The sequence below is a fragment of the Sorex araneus genome, chromosome X (assembly GCF_027595985.1).
Source record: "Sorex araneus isolate mSorAra2 chromosome X, mSorAra2.pri, whole genome shotgun sequence".
In the NCBI taxonomy this organism is placed as follows: domain Eukaryota; kingdom Metazoa; phylum Chordata; class Mammalia; order Eulipotyphla; family Soricidae; genus Sorex; species Sorex araneus.
Genome location: NC_073313.1, coordinates 25,147,705 through 25,164,052, shown reverse-complemented (window position 1 = coordinate 25,164,052; position 16,348 = coordinate 25,147,705). Strand labels below are relative to the sequence as shown.

Below are 16,348 nucleotides of genomic sequence, written 5' to 3'. Positions count from 1 at the left end.
AGGTCCTCCGGCTGGTGAAAGGGGCGCGAATAGCCACCCCCCACCAGTGCCACCCAGATGCAGTGCCATCTGAAGAACCTAGAGCTTCGGGCCACCCCTCAAGGGTTAAAGGGGTCGCCAAAGGAGGGACGAGGATGGGAAGGCAGAGGGGGTTGCAGTTCCAAACTAAAAAAGAAAAAGCAAACTGGCTCTGAAGAGTGCCCGCTGCCCAGCCCGCCTCCGCCTTCCCGAAAGAATCCAGTCCAGGTTTTGCAGCGGGCCCGCAGCCCGGCTCAGCCCGGCCTCTGGCGAGGGCCAATAAGAGGGCGCCTCTCAGCACGTGGAGGAGACAGACTCCCCAGCTTTGCGCCCGCCGCTCACTACACTTGTTACTGCTTGTCCTGAGCGCGGAGAGGGCGAGCTCAGGCCTCGGGCAGGGCGGGAGCCGGCGGCCAGCCACCGAGAGACGGAGAGCGGTGCAGAGATCGCAATATTAGCCACTCTAGCCCGCCATCCAACCACACCCCCCCAACACACCCAGCCCACTCCACCCTCCGGGAGAGGCAGTCTTCGGCCCCGCTCTCTGCACCCCGGGAAAAAGCCCAGCCATGAGCAATCAGTACCAGGAGGAGGGCTGCTCCGAGAGGCCCGAGTGCAAAAGTAAATCTCCAACTTTGCTGTCCTCTTACTGCATCGACAGCATCCTGGGGCGGAGGAGCCCGTGCAAAATGCGGCTGCTGGGAGCTGCACAGAGCTTGCCCGCCCCGTTGGCTAGCCGCAACGACCAGGAAAAGAACGTTCAAGGTAAGGTTGTGCCCTCCCCCTCGGCACCTGCAAAAGGGCCCCGGGTCACGGTTTGGGTCTTTGGTATTTGGGGCCCGGGACCCAGGGCTGTCACACTGGACACTGAGAAAAGAGAGGGAACAACTTAGAGGCCTGGTGCCTCAAAGAGCGCTAAGCATCTGGGGCGGAGGAGGGGGGTGAGATCAGGGGAGCTGTTTCTCCCTCCCTCTCTGCCTCCAAAAAGCCTGGGCCAGGCTTCACTTGGAGCTCCTTAGATTCTCCAGGCTGGTCTTTGGGTCATTTAAATGCCCCGTTTGGTGGCCCTGGGTGTGCTCTGAAGAGGGGCGACAGGTTAGAAACATCAAGTACTGGTGGTCCCTTGTAACAGGAACTTAGTGAAGACAAGAACCCCCAAAGCTGGTCAGTGTGTGTGTGTGTGGGAGGCGGTCCCCAGGCCGGTGAGTCTTGGTGTTTCCTCTTGGGAAGATTTCTTTATAACCGTTATTTTGCTTTTGAAAATTATTATTATTCCTGATTCTAGATTACTTGTGACCTTTTAAACCCACGCTTTGAAAAAAGCATCTGCCTGGGACTTCCCAATGCTCCCTGATGGATGGGAAATGTATGAAACGTGCGGCTTCTGGGTGCTATTTTTTCTTGCTACCATTATTTTAGAAATTGAGTTGAGATGTCTAAAGGCTTTCGCCACCCCCCCAAAAAAATTTTTAAAGCAACTGTCCTGTTGTCCCGGACCGTAAGTTTCGCCTAGTGCTGCCTGCAGAGCGATTACGGGGAAAGAAGGGTAGATTTCTTCTAAAATTCAAACACCATTGGGCTAGCCCCAGTACCACTGCAAGAGGGGAGTTCGCGGTGGCCAAGTGGCCATTTACAACGGACTTGTCCCTTTTCTTTTCTTCGCCTTAAGTGGCACCTGTGCAGGCGTTTCCTCAAAGGCAAGAAGCGGCTCTTGACCTCCCCCGCCTTAGCCCTTCCTCAGGCCTTTCAGAACCCAGTTTTGTCTGGACAAATTTTTCTTTGCCTCTCTACACAAGGAGCGTCCGCCCCCCTCCCACTAGAGGCTATTGGGGTGCGGCGGCCGCTCTGGGGGACAGACCGCTTCCGCCCACAGGGGTCTCCTCGACGGAGCCACTGGCAGAGGTCGTGCGCCAAGTTTTCGAGGGGATTGTGATTTGGGATGTGTGTGTGTGTGTGTGTGTGTGTGTGTGTGTGTGTGTTTTAAGTGGTTCAATATCTTCAGAGTCTCCCCTGGTCCGAAATGGGTAGGGAACCCAGGAAGTGAGAAACCGAGCAAGGGAAAGGGAAAAAAAGAGAGGAAGGGAGCACACAAAAGAGGAAAGGCGAGGAGAAAGATGAGGACCGAAAGGGAGGGATGGGAGAGAAAGACAAAAAGGAGTAAATGAATGAAGGCAAGTAGACAGGCCCCGCGAGGAGCGGAATAAAGGGACGAGTGCGAGAGGGAAGGAGGAAAAGAGGCGCAAGGGGAGAGCAAAAGCGGTGGCAGGACCAGGAGAGCTCCTGCACAGGGGCCCGGAAGGGGCCGGGAGGGCGCGGGCGGCCGGGGCCTAGGCGCCCGGGGACCCCGCGCTGACCGCTCTCCCTTGCCCACAGGCTCCCCCAAGGGCAGCGGCGCCCCGTTCGAGGCTGAGCTGCACCTGCCGCCCAAGCTCCGGCGCCTGTACGGGCCCGGCGGGGGCCGCCTCCTCCAGGGCGCCGCGGCGGCCGCGGCGGCGGCGGCGGCGGCGGCCGCGGCGGCGGCCACGGCCACGGCCACGGCGGGGCCGCGGGGGGAAGCGCCGCCGCCGCCGCCGCCGCCGCCCAGCGCGCGGCCCGGGGAGCGGCCGGACGGCGCGGGGGTGGCGGTGGCCGCCGCCGCGGCCGCCGCCGCCTGGGACACACTGAAGATCAGCCAGGCGCCGCAGGTGAGCATCAGCCGCAGCAAGTCGTACCGGGAGAACGGGGCGCCCTTCGTGCCGCCGCCGCCCGCGCTGGACGAGCTGGCCGGCCCGGGGGGCGCCGCGCACCCCGACGAGCGCCTCGGCCCGGCCGGCGGCCCTGGCGGCGCCCCGGCGGCGGGGGCCGGCCCGGGCGCCGAGGACGACGAGGAGGAGCTGCTGGAGGACGAGGAGGACGACGACGACGAGGAGGAGCTGCTGGAGGACGACGACGAGGAGCTGCTGGAGGACGACGCGCGCGCGCTGCTCAAGGAGCCCCGGCGCTGCGGCGTGGCCGCCCCCGGCGCCGTGGCCTCGGCCGCGGCGGCCGCGGTGGCCCCCGAGGGCGGCGAGCTGTCGCCCAAGGAGGAGCTGCTGCTGCACCCCGAGGACGCCGAGGGCAAGGACGGCGAGGACAGCGTGTGCCTGTCGGCGGGCAGCGACTCGGAGGAGGGGCTGCTCAAGCGCAAGCAGCGGCGCTACCGCACCACGTTCACCAGCTACCAGCTGGAGGAACTGGAGCGGGCCTTCCAGAAGACGCACTACCCCGACGTCTTCACCAGGTAGGCTCGAACCCGCGGCGGCCCGGCCGAGCCCCCACCCCCTGCCCGGCCCTCGTCCCCGGCCCCGCCAGTCCCCAACTCCCCAATCCCGCCGTACCCTCCCTCCCCTCCCCCTCCAGGCGCAGGGCTGGAAGTTTGGGCTGGGGCGCCGACTTGACTTGCCCTCTCTCGCTCCTTCCCGCCGCCCAAGGGAAAGTGTTCCCCCACACACACAGGGCAAGTTGGAGTGATTCGGGGACGTGAAAACCAAGATGGGCTTTTCAGGACCCCCCGCGCGCGGCCGCGCAGACTGGCAGGGCCCGGGTGCTGCGCTCCTGGCGCCGCAGCCCCAGCAGAGGTGGCGGTTATTTTTGGGGGCAGTGGCGTGCTTGCCACCCACGCCCGGTGCGCCGGGAGCCTGGTGGGTATCAGTTACCCGGCTCGCGCGCCTGCGGACAAGGCCTTTTAACAAAGATCCAAGCTGCGCCGTTTGAGGGCTCCGGAAATAACCCCCGGGCAGTGTCTGGTGTCCAGTCTCCACCTGGGCGGGGGGGGGGGGGGGAGGGGGCACCGGCCTGCAACTTTGTCCTCTCCTCTCTGTCCTGTCGCCGCCGCCACATGCTCACCCCGCGCGGGACCCGGGTCCACAGGGGTGGGCGCCCGAAGGCTGGCAGCCCCGCAGGCAGCAGACAAACCGCACGGGGAGGGGGTCCCGCCTGGGGGTTCAACCTGGGCACACTCAGCTCCCCGCTACTGAGTTTTTCCTCAGGGGCACGGAGACGGCTTCCTCCCTCCCCCTCTCCCCACGGGGCCAGCGGGCCTGGGGTGTGACCCGGTGGGCAGCCAGTGCGTCCGGCTCTCAGGCCCCAGCCAAGCCCTCGCCAGTGGCCCCAGTGGGGAGGGAGCGAGCGCTGGGCGTCTGCCCGGCGCGGGGCTGGCGGGGCTCAGGCAGCTCGCCGGAGACGTGTGCAGCTTTTCAATGTGCGCCCTGCAAGCGGGAAGCCGCCCGCTTCTTTGAACCAGAGGAGAAATCTCTGCCTCGGGCAACTCTGCCAAGTTGGTCTGGCGACTAATTGGCAAACTCTTTCCCACTGGGAAACCGAAAAGCGGGAGTGAGGGATGGTATGGCACCCTCCTTCGTCATTCCTTCAGCTAGACAAGGCTTTCGAATCCTTCCGGGGGTCGGTCATCCGGGCCCCTAATGACCATTGGCAAAGACAGCGTGTGGCCCACGGGCTCTCTGCGTTCCTCACGTGTCTTTCCAAAAGGGAAAAAATGGGGTGTCAGTGGGCATTCCAGGTGTGCCTTCCTCCCACTTTTTTTTAGTTTATCCAGGGAACCAGAGTATGAAAGAGGGCAGTCACTCTCCTCCAGTGGCCCACTCTTAACTCCTCCAGACCCAAGGGGCAATGAAAGCCCCTTGGCCCCCAAGCCCCACCAGTGCGGGCTGCTTTTGCTGGTTCTACCTGGAGTAGGAGGCATGGGGAGTCTGGCTTTCTCCCTCGGGTCCTGAAGTTTCAGGTGTGGGCTAAGGGGTGTCTGTGGGGGGGGGGGGGGCACACTCGCAGCAGTGCAAACCTGGGTCCCAGATGCGGGCCGCCAGCACTCTCCTTGTATTGGGCTCACTCAGAGTTTCTCCGTAAACAGGTTTAAGCCGTTTTACAGCATCTTAATGGTTTCCTATTTGCCTTAATTGTGGCAGTAATAACGGCAATGAAGGGGTAGGGTTTCAGTTCAATTGACTTCCCCTGAGATGGGCAGGGTTTGTAGTGGGCACTGGAGTCAGGAGGTGCGCAGAATTTTGTTTAATCGAAAAATTACCCCACTGAACTCTTAACAAGCTTAGCATATCTCCAGAGGGTAATGGGAAGTATGACCTGAGGGAGTGAGGGAGGGGAGGGCGCGCGCACGCAGGAATGAGCTGGAGAAGGGAAGAGAGAAAATGAAAGGTAGAGGAAAATCCACAGAGCCACACTTTTTTGGGTGGTGTGGGTGGGGGGGGTGTTTTTTTTTCTTTGAGTACTGACTTCTCCCCTTTAATATTAGGACATGGTGTGTCCTAATATGATCTCTCTCTCTCTCTCTCTCTCTCTCTCTCTCTCTCTCTCTCTCTCTCTCTCTCTCTGTGGTCTGACTCTAACTTAAGAGGTCTGTGTACCCAGCTTTGTAGACATACAGACTTCAGAAGCCACGCTGGTCTCTATGAGGGATATGATACCATCAAAGCTAGGTTCTCTCATATCTGCTCATGTTTTGTGGTTTTGGGTTTGCAGTCAAATAGTAGACATTCCAGGGGTGAAGGGAGGGTGATGTCTGTTTAGGGGTGAGGGCAGACAGGCAGGGCTCCCCTAAAGGAGGAGGGCAGCTCTGAGCTGCCCTCATAACCAAAGAGGGCAGCTCAGAGGGGCCTGTGGGAGCCTGCAGTGACCTATACCCGTTGCTTTTTTCTAGGGAGGAACTGGCCATGAGGCTGGACTTGACTGAGGCCAGAGTCCAGGTGAGCTGCGTCACAGAGAGGGGGAAGGGTGGGGGGTCCGGGCGGGAAAGAAAGAGGGGTGGGTAGATGGAGGGCGGGCAGACAAGACCCCCCCTGTACAAACTGAGGATAAGCAGAATAAGAAAACTAACTAACCAACACTCATACACAAATAGTCAAATATGAAGACCTTGCAGGTGGGAGGGTGAGGGTTCTGGGTTTGGGGAGCCTTGAGGAAGGAGTCCAGGATCAGAAAAGCTTTGGGGTTCCTGAGACTACAGTTCAGGATCCCGCCTCCCCTGGCCCCCCCTTGGTCCCCCCAACCCCTGTAGGAAACAATCCACAGACTCACTTCTCCTGATTGAAATAATGGGATGGAGCATGGGTTTGGTTGTTAGACAAATCCGCTCAGCTCCAAGCAGGTATTTGGCTGCGATTAAGTCTCCAATCGGGCTTCATAAAAGCCCACTTAGTGCTAGAACAAACAGGGCCATTTGAAGGCAAAATGCTGTTTGATTTCCCCTCCGCCCGCACAAGGAGCTGGCTAATGCTATTTGATTTCCCATTTTTTATAGCAATGAGCCCACATTGATCTAATAGGGAGTGAGTGCAATGCTATTAAAGGTGTTTGCAGCCCCATACCAGAGTGCATTTCCGAACCCAGGCCTCATAACCAAAGAGACGATCAACACTGGGCTGCCCCGACAGCCAACAGAAAACAGATGTCCCTAGGTTAGGAGCTGAGTGAATCACTTTACAGTCAAAATCAAGCGCTGATAAAGCACAATAAATTCCATATGGCTCATTTAATACACAACAGCTTCTTGCATTAGAGGGCTAATGATGAGGCCAGTCCCCTCCTTTCTGTTGACACATTTCTCCATTGTCAAACAGAGATGTGACAGCAACTCCGTATTTTCAGCTCGGGGGAACGAGTCGTGGGAAAGTTAAATAACTTTTAAAAAGAAAGAGAGCGCCCCCTCCCCTTCTCCTCTCTCCCTATTCACTGGAGAAGATGTAATTAAGTGAATATGAATTATCAGAGTCCTTTCGTTTACCTTTGGGGGGCCTCAGAGGTATTAATTCAATAATGAGGAATTGCAGGGGGACATCTTGATAATTGCAGTTGAGCCGGGAGAGAGGAGCTTCTGGAAAAGGTTTCCCCTTTCTTTAGGGGTGTTCTGCCTCTGCACGCACCCCCCTCCAGCCTCTTCCTTTCAGTGCAATGGAAGAGTGGCGGGTATTCTCGTCTAGACGGATTCGGATACACAAAAGCTGCCCACCCAGCCTGGGTGTCACCTAGACTTGTGCAAGGCTCTGAATGTCCCCACTGGCGTGTTTTCTGCAGTTCCCAAATAGATGGTGCCGGACTGGGGAATGCTAGGGATGGGCTCCCTTTCAGAGGAATCCTAAGCCTTCAGCCCATGTGGAGTCTGGAGCTTTCTTGCCCCAGATGGCAGTCTAGAAGTTACTCGTAATGACAGCCCCCAGTGTGTGTCTTTGAGAGACACGGATGTCTTCCCCGTTTGGGGGGAACATATTCCTTTGGGATCATTTACATTATATTTTAATATAACTCTGTATAGCCCTGGAGTTCATTCTTAATTTCTTCGTCTTGTGTGCAGGCATAAACCCAGCCCTAAAAATATTAATACCTTCAGGGGAGAAGGAGCATATCTGCTCAGCTGTGGGTGTGATGAGCAGGTCACATAAAAATAATCTTTTGCTCCTGGGAGTTATTTTTAGGCTCTGGTAGCTGCCACATTTCAGGTAAAGGGCTCCACTAAAGCTAGCTGCTTTCTATTAACAATTAGGAAGGTGCCTGGTGCTGCAAACCTCCCCCAAGCCTAGAGTGATCTTATTTGAGAAACCTAGTTAACTACCCCAGCTCACCCCCAGAAATAAGGACCTGTGAGCTCTGACTGGCGAAGTCTTGGGGTTTCCTGCACCTGGCATGTAGGTGTCCAGGCACTGCCTGCTGCTTGGGCCAAGCAGTTACTGACTCCCTGGGTAGCATCCAGCCCTGCACAGTACCCCTGCGGATAGCAGGCCATCCACCCCGGATTCATGGAAGGAGAACTGATCCCCTAAAAATGTATGTTTGTTCACTAATTACTCTGGGCATTTCTTCCCTCCCTTTCAGCTCTCCCCAAGCCCCAGAACCCAGCCTAGTGCTGGTAGGTGTTCAACAAGGATTTCTGTAATAAACGAGCTACTTCCCCAATTCCCTTTTCAAAACAGAGCGCGGATTTTGCCAGCTCTTGAGGCAAACTGAAATAAGTGAAAATAACGAATAAGGCAGCAAAATACTTACTGGCATGCATCTCTGGGTGGGTTCCAGCCTGTAAATCGCTCTCCAGCTTTCACCTGCCTGATTCTATTCCTTCTTTACAAGAGCTTGAGGGGGGAGCAGGAAACATGATTGCCCCCATTTCACAGATTAGGAAACTGAGGTTTAGAGAGGGTTAAGTGAGCTGCCGAAGATGTGCAGGAAGCAAATGGCAGCGCAGAACATTTAGATAGTGGTTCCTCCTCCCTCCCTCCCCCCATGGATAATCACACCAAGCCACCTTCCTGGAACTCAGAAAGGAACTAAGCGACTCGGTAATACTCATAGGAAGGAGTTTGCTTGCCCTCCTGTATTTCAAGCTGCTGGCTTTAAGTTTGGGCTCCTTTTCACCATCCCCTTGGTCCCAGATTAGCTGTGACCGGAGACCAAAGGGGTCGGTGGAGGTGGGCCAGACCCCACTGGAAAAAAGAGGTTCTGTGCCCTGGCCAGGGGGGTGGGGAGTTGCGGGGGCGCGCGGGCGGGCGCCAGGAGCTGCGCAGACCCTGGTTCTTTGCGCCTTGCAGGTGTGGTTCCAGAACCGGCGGGCCAAGTGGCGCAAGCGGGAGAAGGCAGGGGCTCAGACCCACCCTCCTGGGCTGCCCTTCCCGGGACCACTGTCGGCCACACACCCGCTCAGCCCCTACCTGGACGCCAGCCCCTTCCCCCCGCACCACCCGGCGCTCGACTCGGCTTGGACTGCCGCTGCCGCCGCCGCAGCCGCTGCCTTCCCGAGCCTACCTCCGCCTCCCGGCTCGGCCAGCCTGCCGCCCAGTGGGGCGCCGCTGGGCCTGAGCACTTTCCTCGGAGCCGCTGTGTTCCGGCACCCGGCCTTCATCAGCCCTGCGTTTGGCAGGTAACCCGTGGCCTCCGAGAGCCTTGTGTCTGTCCATCTGTCTGTCTGCTACACCCTGGGAGGCTGGGATGAGGGAGGAAGCGGCAGGCTGGCGGGGTCTCCACTGCTTTTTCTTTTTGACTTAAGCTCAGAAGCTCAGCCTAAGGAAATACTCTCAACACTTGGCCTCAGGGAATGTGGCTCTCGGGACAGGGGGAACAGTGGGAGGGCGGATGGTGGTAGTGTTCAAGGAAAGCTAGAAAAGCACCATCTGAAGGGCAACAGCACTGCAGCCCTCAGTGCTCCGGGGCTAACAGGAGGGCAGAAGCAGGGAGGACCTGAAGTTTCCTGGCAAACCCCTCCTGAAGTTTGCTAGCCAGGGGACCGCAGCCCCGTTCCTCGGGAGAGGCAGGAGCTGCGCGTCCTCTGGGCACAAAGAATTAATTCAGAACTTATTCCTCTTCCCCAGACTCCATCTTCCTGTCACTCAAGTGACCTTGCTGACAACCATACCCCCATATGTGCAACCCCCCGGCCCCTACAGCGGCATGATGCAAGGAAATAACAGTACAGCATGCATTATAACTCCCTTTCTTTAGATGAACATCGAATGATGACAGAAAAAAAGTCTGTACAATCACACAGACAAAGAAACAAAAGAGGGATGTATGAAGTTGGAAAGTGCAGTGAAAATAAAACTGAATGCAGCATCAATGATCTCTTGGTGAACAAAGAAATAATAGATTCACCCAACTGCGCAGCCACTTAACAAAAGTCAGCTTAGAGAAAGATCTTTCACCAAAGACAGGGACTAAAATTAGTTTCCCATAACAAACCTACAAAATAAAGAGCCAGTGCGCTGATGTGGACTGACTCAGTTTACCTAGTGCAGCCAGGGCACACTACGCCCCCTCCAGGCCACGCTCTTACTTTTTTTGGGGGAAAAAAAGAAATTTAAAAGTCCCGTGTTCTTCTCCCTTTTCCTTCAGACAAGTGACTTACAACAGCGGGCCACCAGGGGAGGGGTGTGGTGGAGGTGCAGGAGGGTGGATTGGAGGAGGGGATAGGAGGGATGGGGGGGGGCCGTCCTGGGCTAGTCGCATGGACTCCTTCCTAATCGCGGGAACCGGAATTGGCCCGGCTGGGATGAAGTCTGAGCCCTTGGGATGGCTTCCGGAAAGTCAGCATGGGGGGCCTTGGCCATGGCAGGGTAGGGGTAGCTGGCAGAGCTCGGGTACGCCGGCCGGGCAGGCAGGCAGTGGTGCAAAGGGGCCAGCGCTGGGGAAGTTGCAAGCAGGGGCATCGCTGGGCGTCACACGCGAGGCTGCAAAAGCCCGGCTGCGGAGACACCAGGAAAGGCAGCAGGGAAAGGGGGGCACGGGGCGCCAGCGGGGGGGCCCCTCAGCCGCTTGGGCCGAGTGGGAACCAACAGGCAGCGGGTGCCTCCCGCCCCATCCCGCAGCCCGGCTCAGCTGATGGGAGTGGGAGTGCCGGGGAGCCAGCGAACCCCCCGGGAGAACGCTGCAGCCCCGGGCTGGGGCCATCGCGATCCTGGCACCTCAGTCGCCCGGGGCAGCCTTTCCCCACTTTGTCTTTGCTCCTGGCAAAGCGAATTGTCGAATTGTCGCTGCAGCGGGAGCCCCGGATCGGGAATACGCCCCCCTCTAGAGCGAAGGCGCCGGAGCAGCACCGTGAGCTACTCGCATCGCTCACCCCAGCTCCCGCTCACCCCAGCTCAGCTCCCTCCCGCTCACCCCAGCTCCCCGGCTGGGTCCTCCCTCCGCTTCCCCCTCCCGGGGAAGAGCTGCACCCCCATGCCTGCCGCGCAGCTCATGCCCCCCTCCCTCCGCCCTGCGTGGGGACGCGCGGACCCACACTGCAGGCCCGCGGGGAGCGCTGCCCCGGCCGTGACCGCGCTGTTTGCTCTCCCTGCAGGCTCTTTTCCACCATGGCCCCCCTGACCAGCGCGTCGACCGCAGCCGCGCTCCTGAGACAGCCCACGCCGGCCGTGGAGGGCGCGGTGGCATCGGGCGCGCTGGCCGACCCGGCCACTGCGGCCGCAGACAGACGCGCCTCTAGCATAGCGGCGCTGAGGCTCAAGGCCAAGGAGCACGCAGCGCAGCTCACGCAGCTCAACATCCTGCCGGGCACCAGCACGGGCAAGGAGGTGTGCTAAAGGCTGCCCGCCCCCCGCGCGCGCGCCCTAGGCGCGCCCCGAAAGGTCACCTCACTCAGCACCACTCTAGACCAAATGGAAACCGAGGACCAGCACACTCCCGAGACGGCACTGAGAGCGCAGCCGCCTCCCGCAGCAGCCTGGACGCGGGCGAGAGGCAGCCGTCGGTGCCAACGGACTTGGCACCTCCTCGGCGAGCCGTCCACCCGCCCCCCGCCCCTGTCCTTGCCCCTGCCCCTGTCACTGCCAACCTTGCTCCAACTCGAACGTCCACACTCTCCCGTTCTTACTTTACTGAAAATATCGGGAGAGCTTTTCTCCCCCAAGACGCCTGGCATTGAAGTGAAGCGATGTAAAAGCCCCATCCTCCCCTCTTCCTCCTGACACCCCATTGGGCTTTTTTTCTTTTGAAATAGCATTTTGGCGGTCTAAGTTGATTTCTCCTGCGTGTGCCCGAGGCATGAGCCAGGGCAGCACACGCATGACCTGTAAGATAGCTGACAGTGCACTTAAAGGAAAGGGGCGTCTCGTACTTGTTCTCTTCTTTATCATACACCAACCAAGGTTTTTATATCAAACCAAAGGGAAATACTCTGCTAGAATATGGACTGTTGAAGTCACCAAACTGTGATTATTGATTCTGTACATACCATTGTTATTAAAAAAAAAAGAACAGAGCTTTGTATATTTGAAATGTTATAACGCAATTGCACTCAGCGTGGTATGGTAAAAGTTTGTCCTCCTGTAGATTCTTACTGTGTTGTAGATACGGTAGGGTTCCTAGACAAATATTTATGTACTCAAGCCCTTTATTTAACTTATTAACTGTAGAGGCTTCTGAAACCTTCATGATAAAGGCAATGGTACAGTACTTTTGTGTAATGTGTAATTGTTATCACTTTTCCTTGCTATCTAGTGGAGAAGTGTCACGCTCAAAATAAAAAAAAAATTATATGTTTAACACAAGGAAGTGTGGATGCTCTATGCAACCCTGAGGTGGTAGAAGGGGACCCCAGAGACCAGGGATGGCTTTCCTGCACGCTGACAACCCCCCCTTTTCGTCTACGCACACGCGCGTTTTCCTGGCAGAGGCCCCTGGTTTCATTCTGATCTTTCAAGAGATCCGGGTTTCTACAACATTTAAGGATGCCTCCCCGACCCCACTGGCCACGCGCTTCTCCCTCCCCCGCCACCCCCCCATCTTCTCACCGCGAGAGGGGGGTATCTCTGGGCTGCGGAAATGGGGGGGGCTCTGGGTGGGTGGGTAGATGGTAGGCATCATTGACAACGGAGCAGAAATTGGAAGCGAGGGGAGTCTTGGTTCGGAAAGCAGAGGAAGAGGTTCGTGGAAAGTGGCACCTAGCAAGGAAGTACCGCAGTCTGCAGTCGGAGGTGACAGGTAACGGCGGGAGAGCGGGAGAACGGGGCGCCAGGCGCTGGCTTAGAGAAGGGCTCCCCGAGGGAGGGCGTGCGAGAGGAGAGAGAGAGAGAGAGAGAGAGAGAGAGAGAGAGAGAGAGAGAGAGAGAGAGAGAGAGAGAGAGTTGGAACAGTGGTGATGGAAATGCAGCGTGGGGTATCCAAGTAGCAGATCTTAACTCGACAAATGTCATTACATCACTTACTCAGGCATTGGGAGGTGTAAACATTTAAAAAAATCTAAACAATTCAGGTTTCATGGGGAGCCCCAAACATTTGCAATCCGGAACCCCCTCTGCACCCTGCCCCCAGCGGGAGCGGGGGCTTCCCCTCCCCCCGAGCCTTCGGGGTGACCAGTGGGTGTAAGCCCGCCCGCGGGGGGCTGGCTCTCGCGACGCTCCCAGGGTGATGGGAAAGGGAAGAGAAGCTTAATTAGTTTCAATTTGCAGTAATTAGCGCGCCGGACCTTTGGGGAGAGGGGCAGGAGGGGGGTGCCGCGGCAGCGTGACTGCCGCTGCTGGTGAACGGGTGCGGGACGCCCCGTCAGGCTGCAGGCGACTGGCCGGTCACCGCGGGGGGCGCGGCGCGTCTCCGGAGTCCGGCCCTCGGGCTCGGCGCGCGCTCCCAGGAGAAGGTGTGTGTATGTGTGTGTGTGTTGGGGGGGGGGGGCAGGACCCCTCAGAGGCCAGGGGCGCAAGTGCACACCGCCGAGGAACCGAGGGGCCGGTGCGGGGTCGGGCCGAGGTCAGCGAGAACTGGGGTGGGGGTGGAGGAATGGGCAGCGCTCGCCAGCTGTCGCCAGCCGACTCCCGCACCCCCACGCCCGCTCAGAAATCCCCAGCTCGATGGAAACTTTGGGGAGCGCGTCAGTGGGGCTCGCGGGGCAGCAGGCTGCCCACCAGCCCTTGGCCGTTGGGTGGGTCACGGTCATTCTGTCCAGGCCCAGGACTCAGCGCGGCGCCGGCGAGGAGGGGTCAGGCCTAGGGCCGCCAGCTCCCCTCTGGGGCTAGGGGGCCTGTGGGCAGACCTCCCAATCTGAGAGTCTGCTTCCCTTAGCCTCCGCAGGCCTCTGGGGGGAAGCCTCTTGCCCCGCGCTGGACTGGGACTCCCTGGAATTTGAGGAGCATGAGGGGAAAACAACTTTTCTCTTTTTGGTGGTCAATATCAATTTTCCGACGATTTTGGCTTTTTGTTTAGGTAGGGATTTTTTTTCCTCCTTTCTCGCTCCAGGCTGCCAGTTGGATGGTATACGAGAAACAGTACCATTCTTCCTGTTAATGAACTCTTTTTTAAGTCATTTTTTCTCATTTGACCCTTCCATGGAGCAGAAGCAAATTGCGTGAAATTACCTCCAAGGATTACATTTATTACTGGCCAATGAGAACCCCTCGCCTTGTTTCACAAACTCCTAATCCTATGTCATTCTGATGCCGCAAACAAGCCTGGTCCTGGGCCTCCTAGTCTTTCAACTTTCCCCAGCTGGAGGGACCTCATTCTGCACTTAATATTCCCCATAAATATCACACGCTAAAGACCCCCTGACTTCCAGCAAGTCCACATTAAACATGTGACATGTCACGCATGACAAACTCTGAGTATCTTTTCAAAGCAGCATTAAAAGCAAAGAAACCAATTTTCTTCTCCTTCCAAACCTCCCCAAGTGCTGAATGATGGGGATTGGAAAGAGCCACTGGAGCGTACTTAGGGGGATTTTATGAGATTTTCCAGAATGATTTAATCTTATTGTGAGCATTATTAATGAATGGCAACCCAATTTGGCCCCAATATCTGGGAACGCGGTCACAATGCTGGGAGCGTCTGACACCCCCCCGCCACCAACCCTAAGCAAACCTCTTCCATCTCGGAGGAAGATACAGGTCCCGGGAGCTGAGAGCCCCCTGCCTTAGAGCCAGTAGCCCACATCTGCTTTCCCAGGGCTACCCCCATAGCACCTTGGAGTGCGGAGTAGTTGGGCCTGCTCCAGCTTCCGCTGGGCAGAAGGATGAGGGATGGGGCAAGACAATCTGCTACCTCAAGACAGGCCAGGCGAATCCGGGCCCTGTCCCAGTGTAAAGGCAGGAGGCAGTTGTTAAGAACTTTCTTAAAAGTTTCGTCACCACCTACGCACAACTGGCCTGGGCCCTGGGCCCTGAGCCTTAGGTTTGTGATGAGGACAGCAGGCTCTTGAAGAGCTTTGGGAGCCCCAGGACTTGCAACTCAAGTCTTCAGTTTGTCATCAGGCTTGGCTCAGGCCAGTCCCCTTCCGGTCCCCCCTTCTTACTGATGTTCCCGGCCAATCGGTGAAAGGTCTCCTGTGGGTTCTGGTTTGTAAAACCAAGGAACAAGGCGCTTGCTCAGTACTTGTCTTTTTTGTGTCGTTATGTGTGGAGATCTTACTAGAATGGAGAGGGGGCTGATGTTAGAGGAGAGGAAAATTATACGTGGGTTAGCTCAACTTGCTTTTAGAAGCGAAAAATGTGTACGGGAGCATGTGTGTATGTATATACACAAAAGTGTGTGAATGAAGGGGGTCTTAAATGGGGCCTAAAATGGTATTTTGGAAGAGTTCCCCGGAGCAACTGCATATTTAACTTGATGGTGGCGGCCTGGCTGGGGGCTGGGGAGAAGAAAAACGTGCTACCTGAAGGGGAAAAAAGCATTTTTCAAAGGAAAAAGTCGTGTTGTCCCTGGACGTTATTAACAGTCCAGTTTGAAGTATACATTTTTTTCTTTAAAGAAAAGGGAGCGATTACCAGTTATACATTAAGAAATGTCATTCAGTCATTTTTATTCATTCTCCGGAAATCTTCGTAAAAGCCTGAATCATACTTCTACAAGCAGCAATTTTGTTAATCCAGGGGGTTATTACTCTGGGCCCTTATTAGGTTCTACACCACTGCCAAGCAATCCTATAACCCTCTCAAAAGAAGTTTACCTCCCTGTTATAAAACCAGTAGTGGTATTTATACTGTGCAATAATTAGTGTATTACTTGAATCCACTAACACGTTCATTTTATCTCTGCACAAAACCTCTAGTCTGCTTATAGAAAGCTTGTGCCTCCTTTGGTGCTGCTAAAGTGGTGAAAGAGTGAATTGAAGGCTGGTTGCACTTTCTCCTTTTGCCTCGCCTTAATTCCCATCTCTTTTTGCTCTCATCCAATTAGCACAGTGTATTAAGCGGTTTATCATCTCATAGTCAGCTATTGAGAGAAACAAGGCGAGCACTTTGCAATAGAACCTGCGCTCCTTTGACACCCTCAGGTACTTACATATTCCACTGCGCTATGAATAATAGAGGAAGAATGGAGCACTAATTCCCTCATCAAAGAATGCCTTGTCTGCTGCTTTGCTCAACAACACCATTCTGATCAAAAGAAAAGCAATAAAGCTTAGCATAACAAAACGAAACCTACTTATTAGCTTAGTGGTTAAATTAATGCAGAGCCGCTGCTATTCAAAACCAAGGTTTGAAAACAGCCTCCAACAACCTGATAATGCTGCCTTCGGGATGAAGGAATTTTAATCTGAAATTTGAGGCTGGCTCAGATGAGTTAATCTATTAAACTGCTATAAGGAAGCTCCACAGCAAACCGTTCAATTAAGAAATATTTAGGTGAGCCGAGAAAGAGCGGGGCAGAAGGGGAAAGAGAAAGAAAGAGTGAGAGAAAGAGAGGAGAGAGAGGGAGAGAGGAAGAGAGGAAGGCAAAGAAAGCAGCTTGAAGTTTGGGGGTTTGGATCGAGAGCACTGAATTGAGCGTACAGTCAGGTGGGGGAGCCTCACAAGAATCTGGGGCTTGGTTTGTTGGTGAAATGCTGACAGAGAGAGGGAAATCTGCTTTGGGGTTTCCTTATATTTGCATC

The 16,348-nt window shown here is 56.3% G+C and overlaps 1 protein-coding gene across 1 annotated transcript; it reads left to right on the top strand.

Moving 5' to 3' along the window:
* Positions 1-333: 333 nt before the first annotated feature.
* On the top strand, positions 334-12,035 carry ARX (aristaless related homeobox). The gene is made up of 5 exons (XM_055122796.1): positions 334-783; positions 2,392-3,277; positions 5,708-5,753; positions 8,586-8,914; positions 10,829-12,035. The coding sequence occupies exons 1-5, from the start codon at positions 588-590 to the stop codon at positions 11,067-11,069; spliced, it is 1,698 nt and encodes a 565-aa protein (XP_054978771.1). The 5' UTR covers positions 334-587; the 3' UTR covers positions 11,070-12,035.
* Positions 12,036-16,348: the final 4,313 nt, after the last annotated feature.

Coding starts and splice junctions, on each gene's coding strand:
- ARX (XM_055122796.1), top strand. CDS start 588: ATGAGCAATCAGTACCAGGAGGAGGGCTGCTCCGAGAGGCCCGAGTGC. Junction 5,754..8,585: donor TGACTGAGGCCAGAGTCCAG/GTGAGCTGCGTC, acceptor TGCGCCTTGCAG/GTGTGGTTCCAGAACCGGCG. Junction 8,915..10,828: donor ATCAGCCCTGCGTTTGGCAG/GTAACCCGTGGC, acceptor CTCTCCCTGCAG/GCTCTTTTCCACCATGGCCC.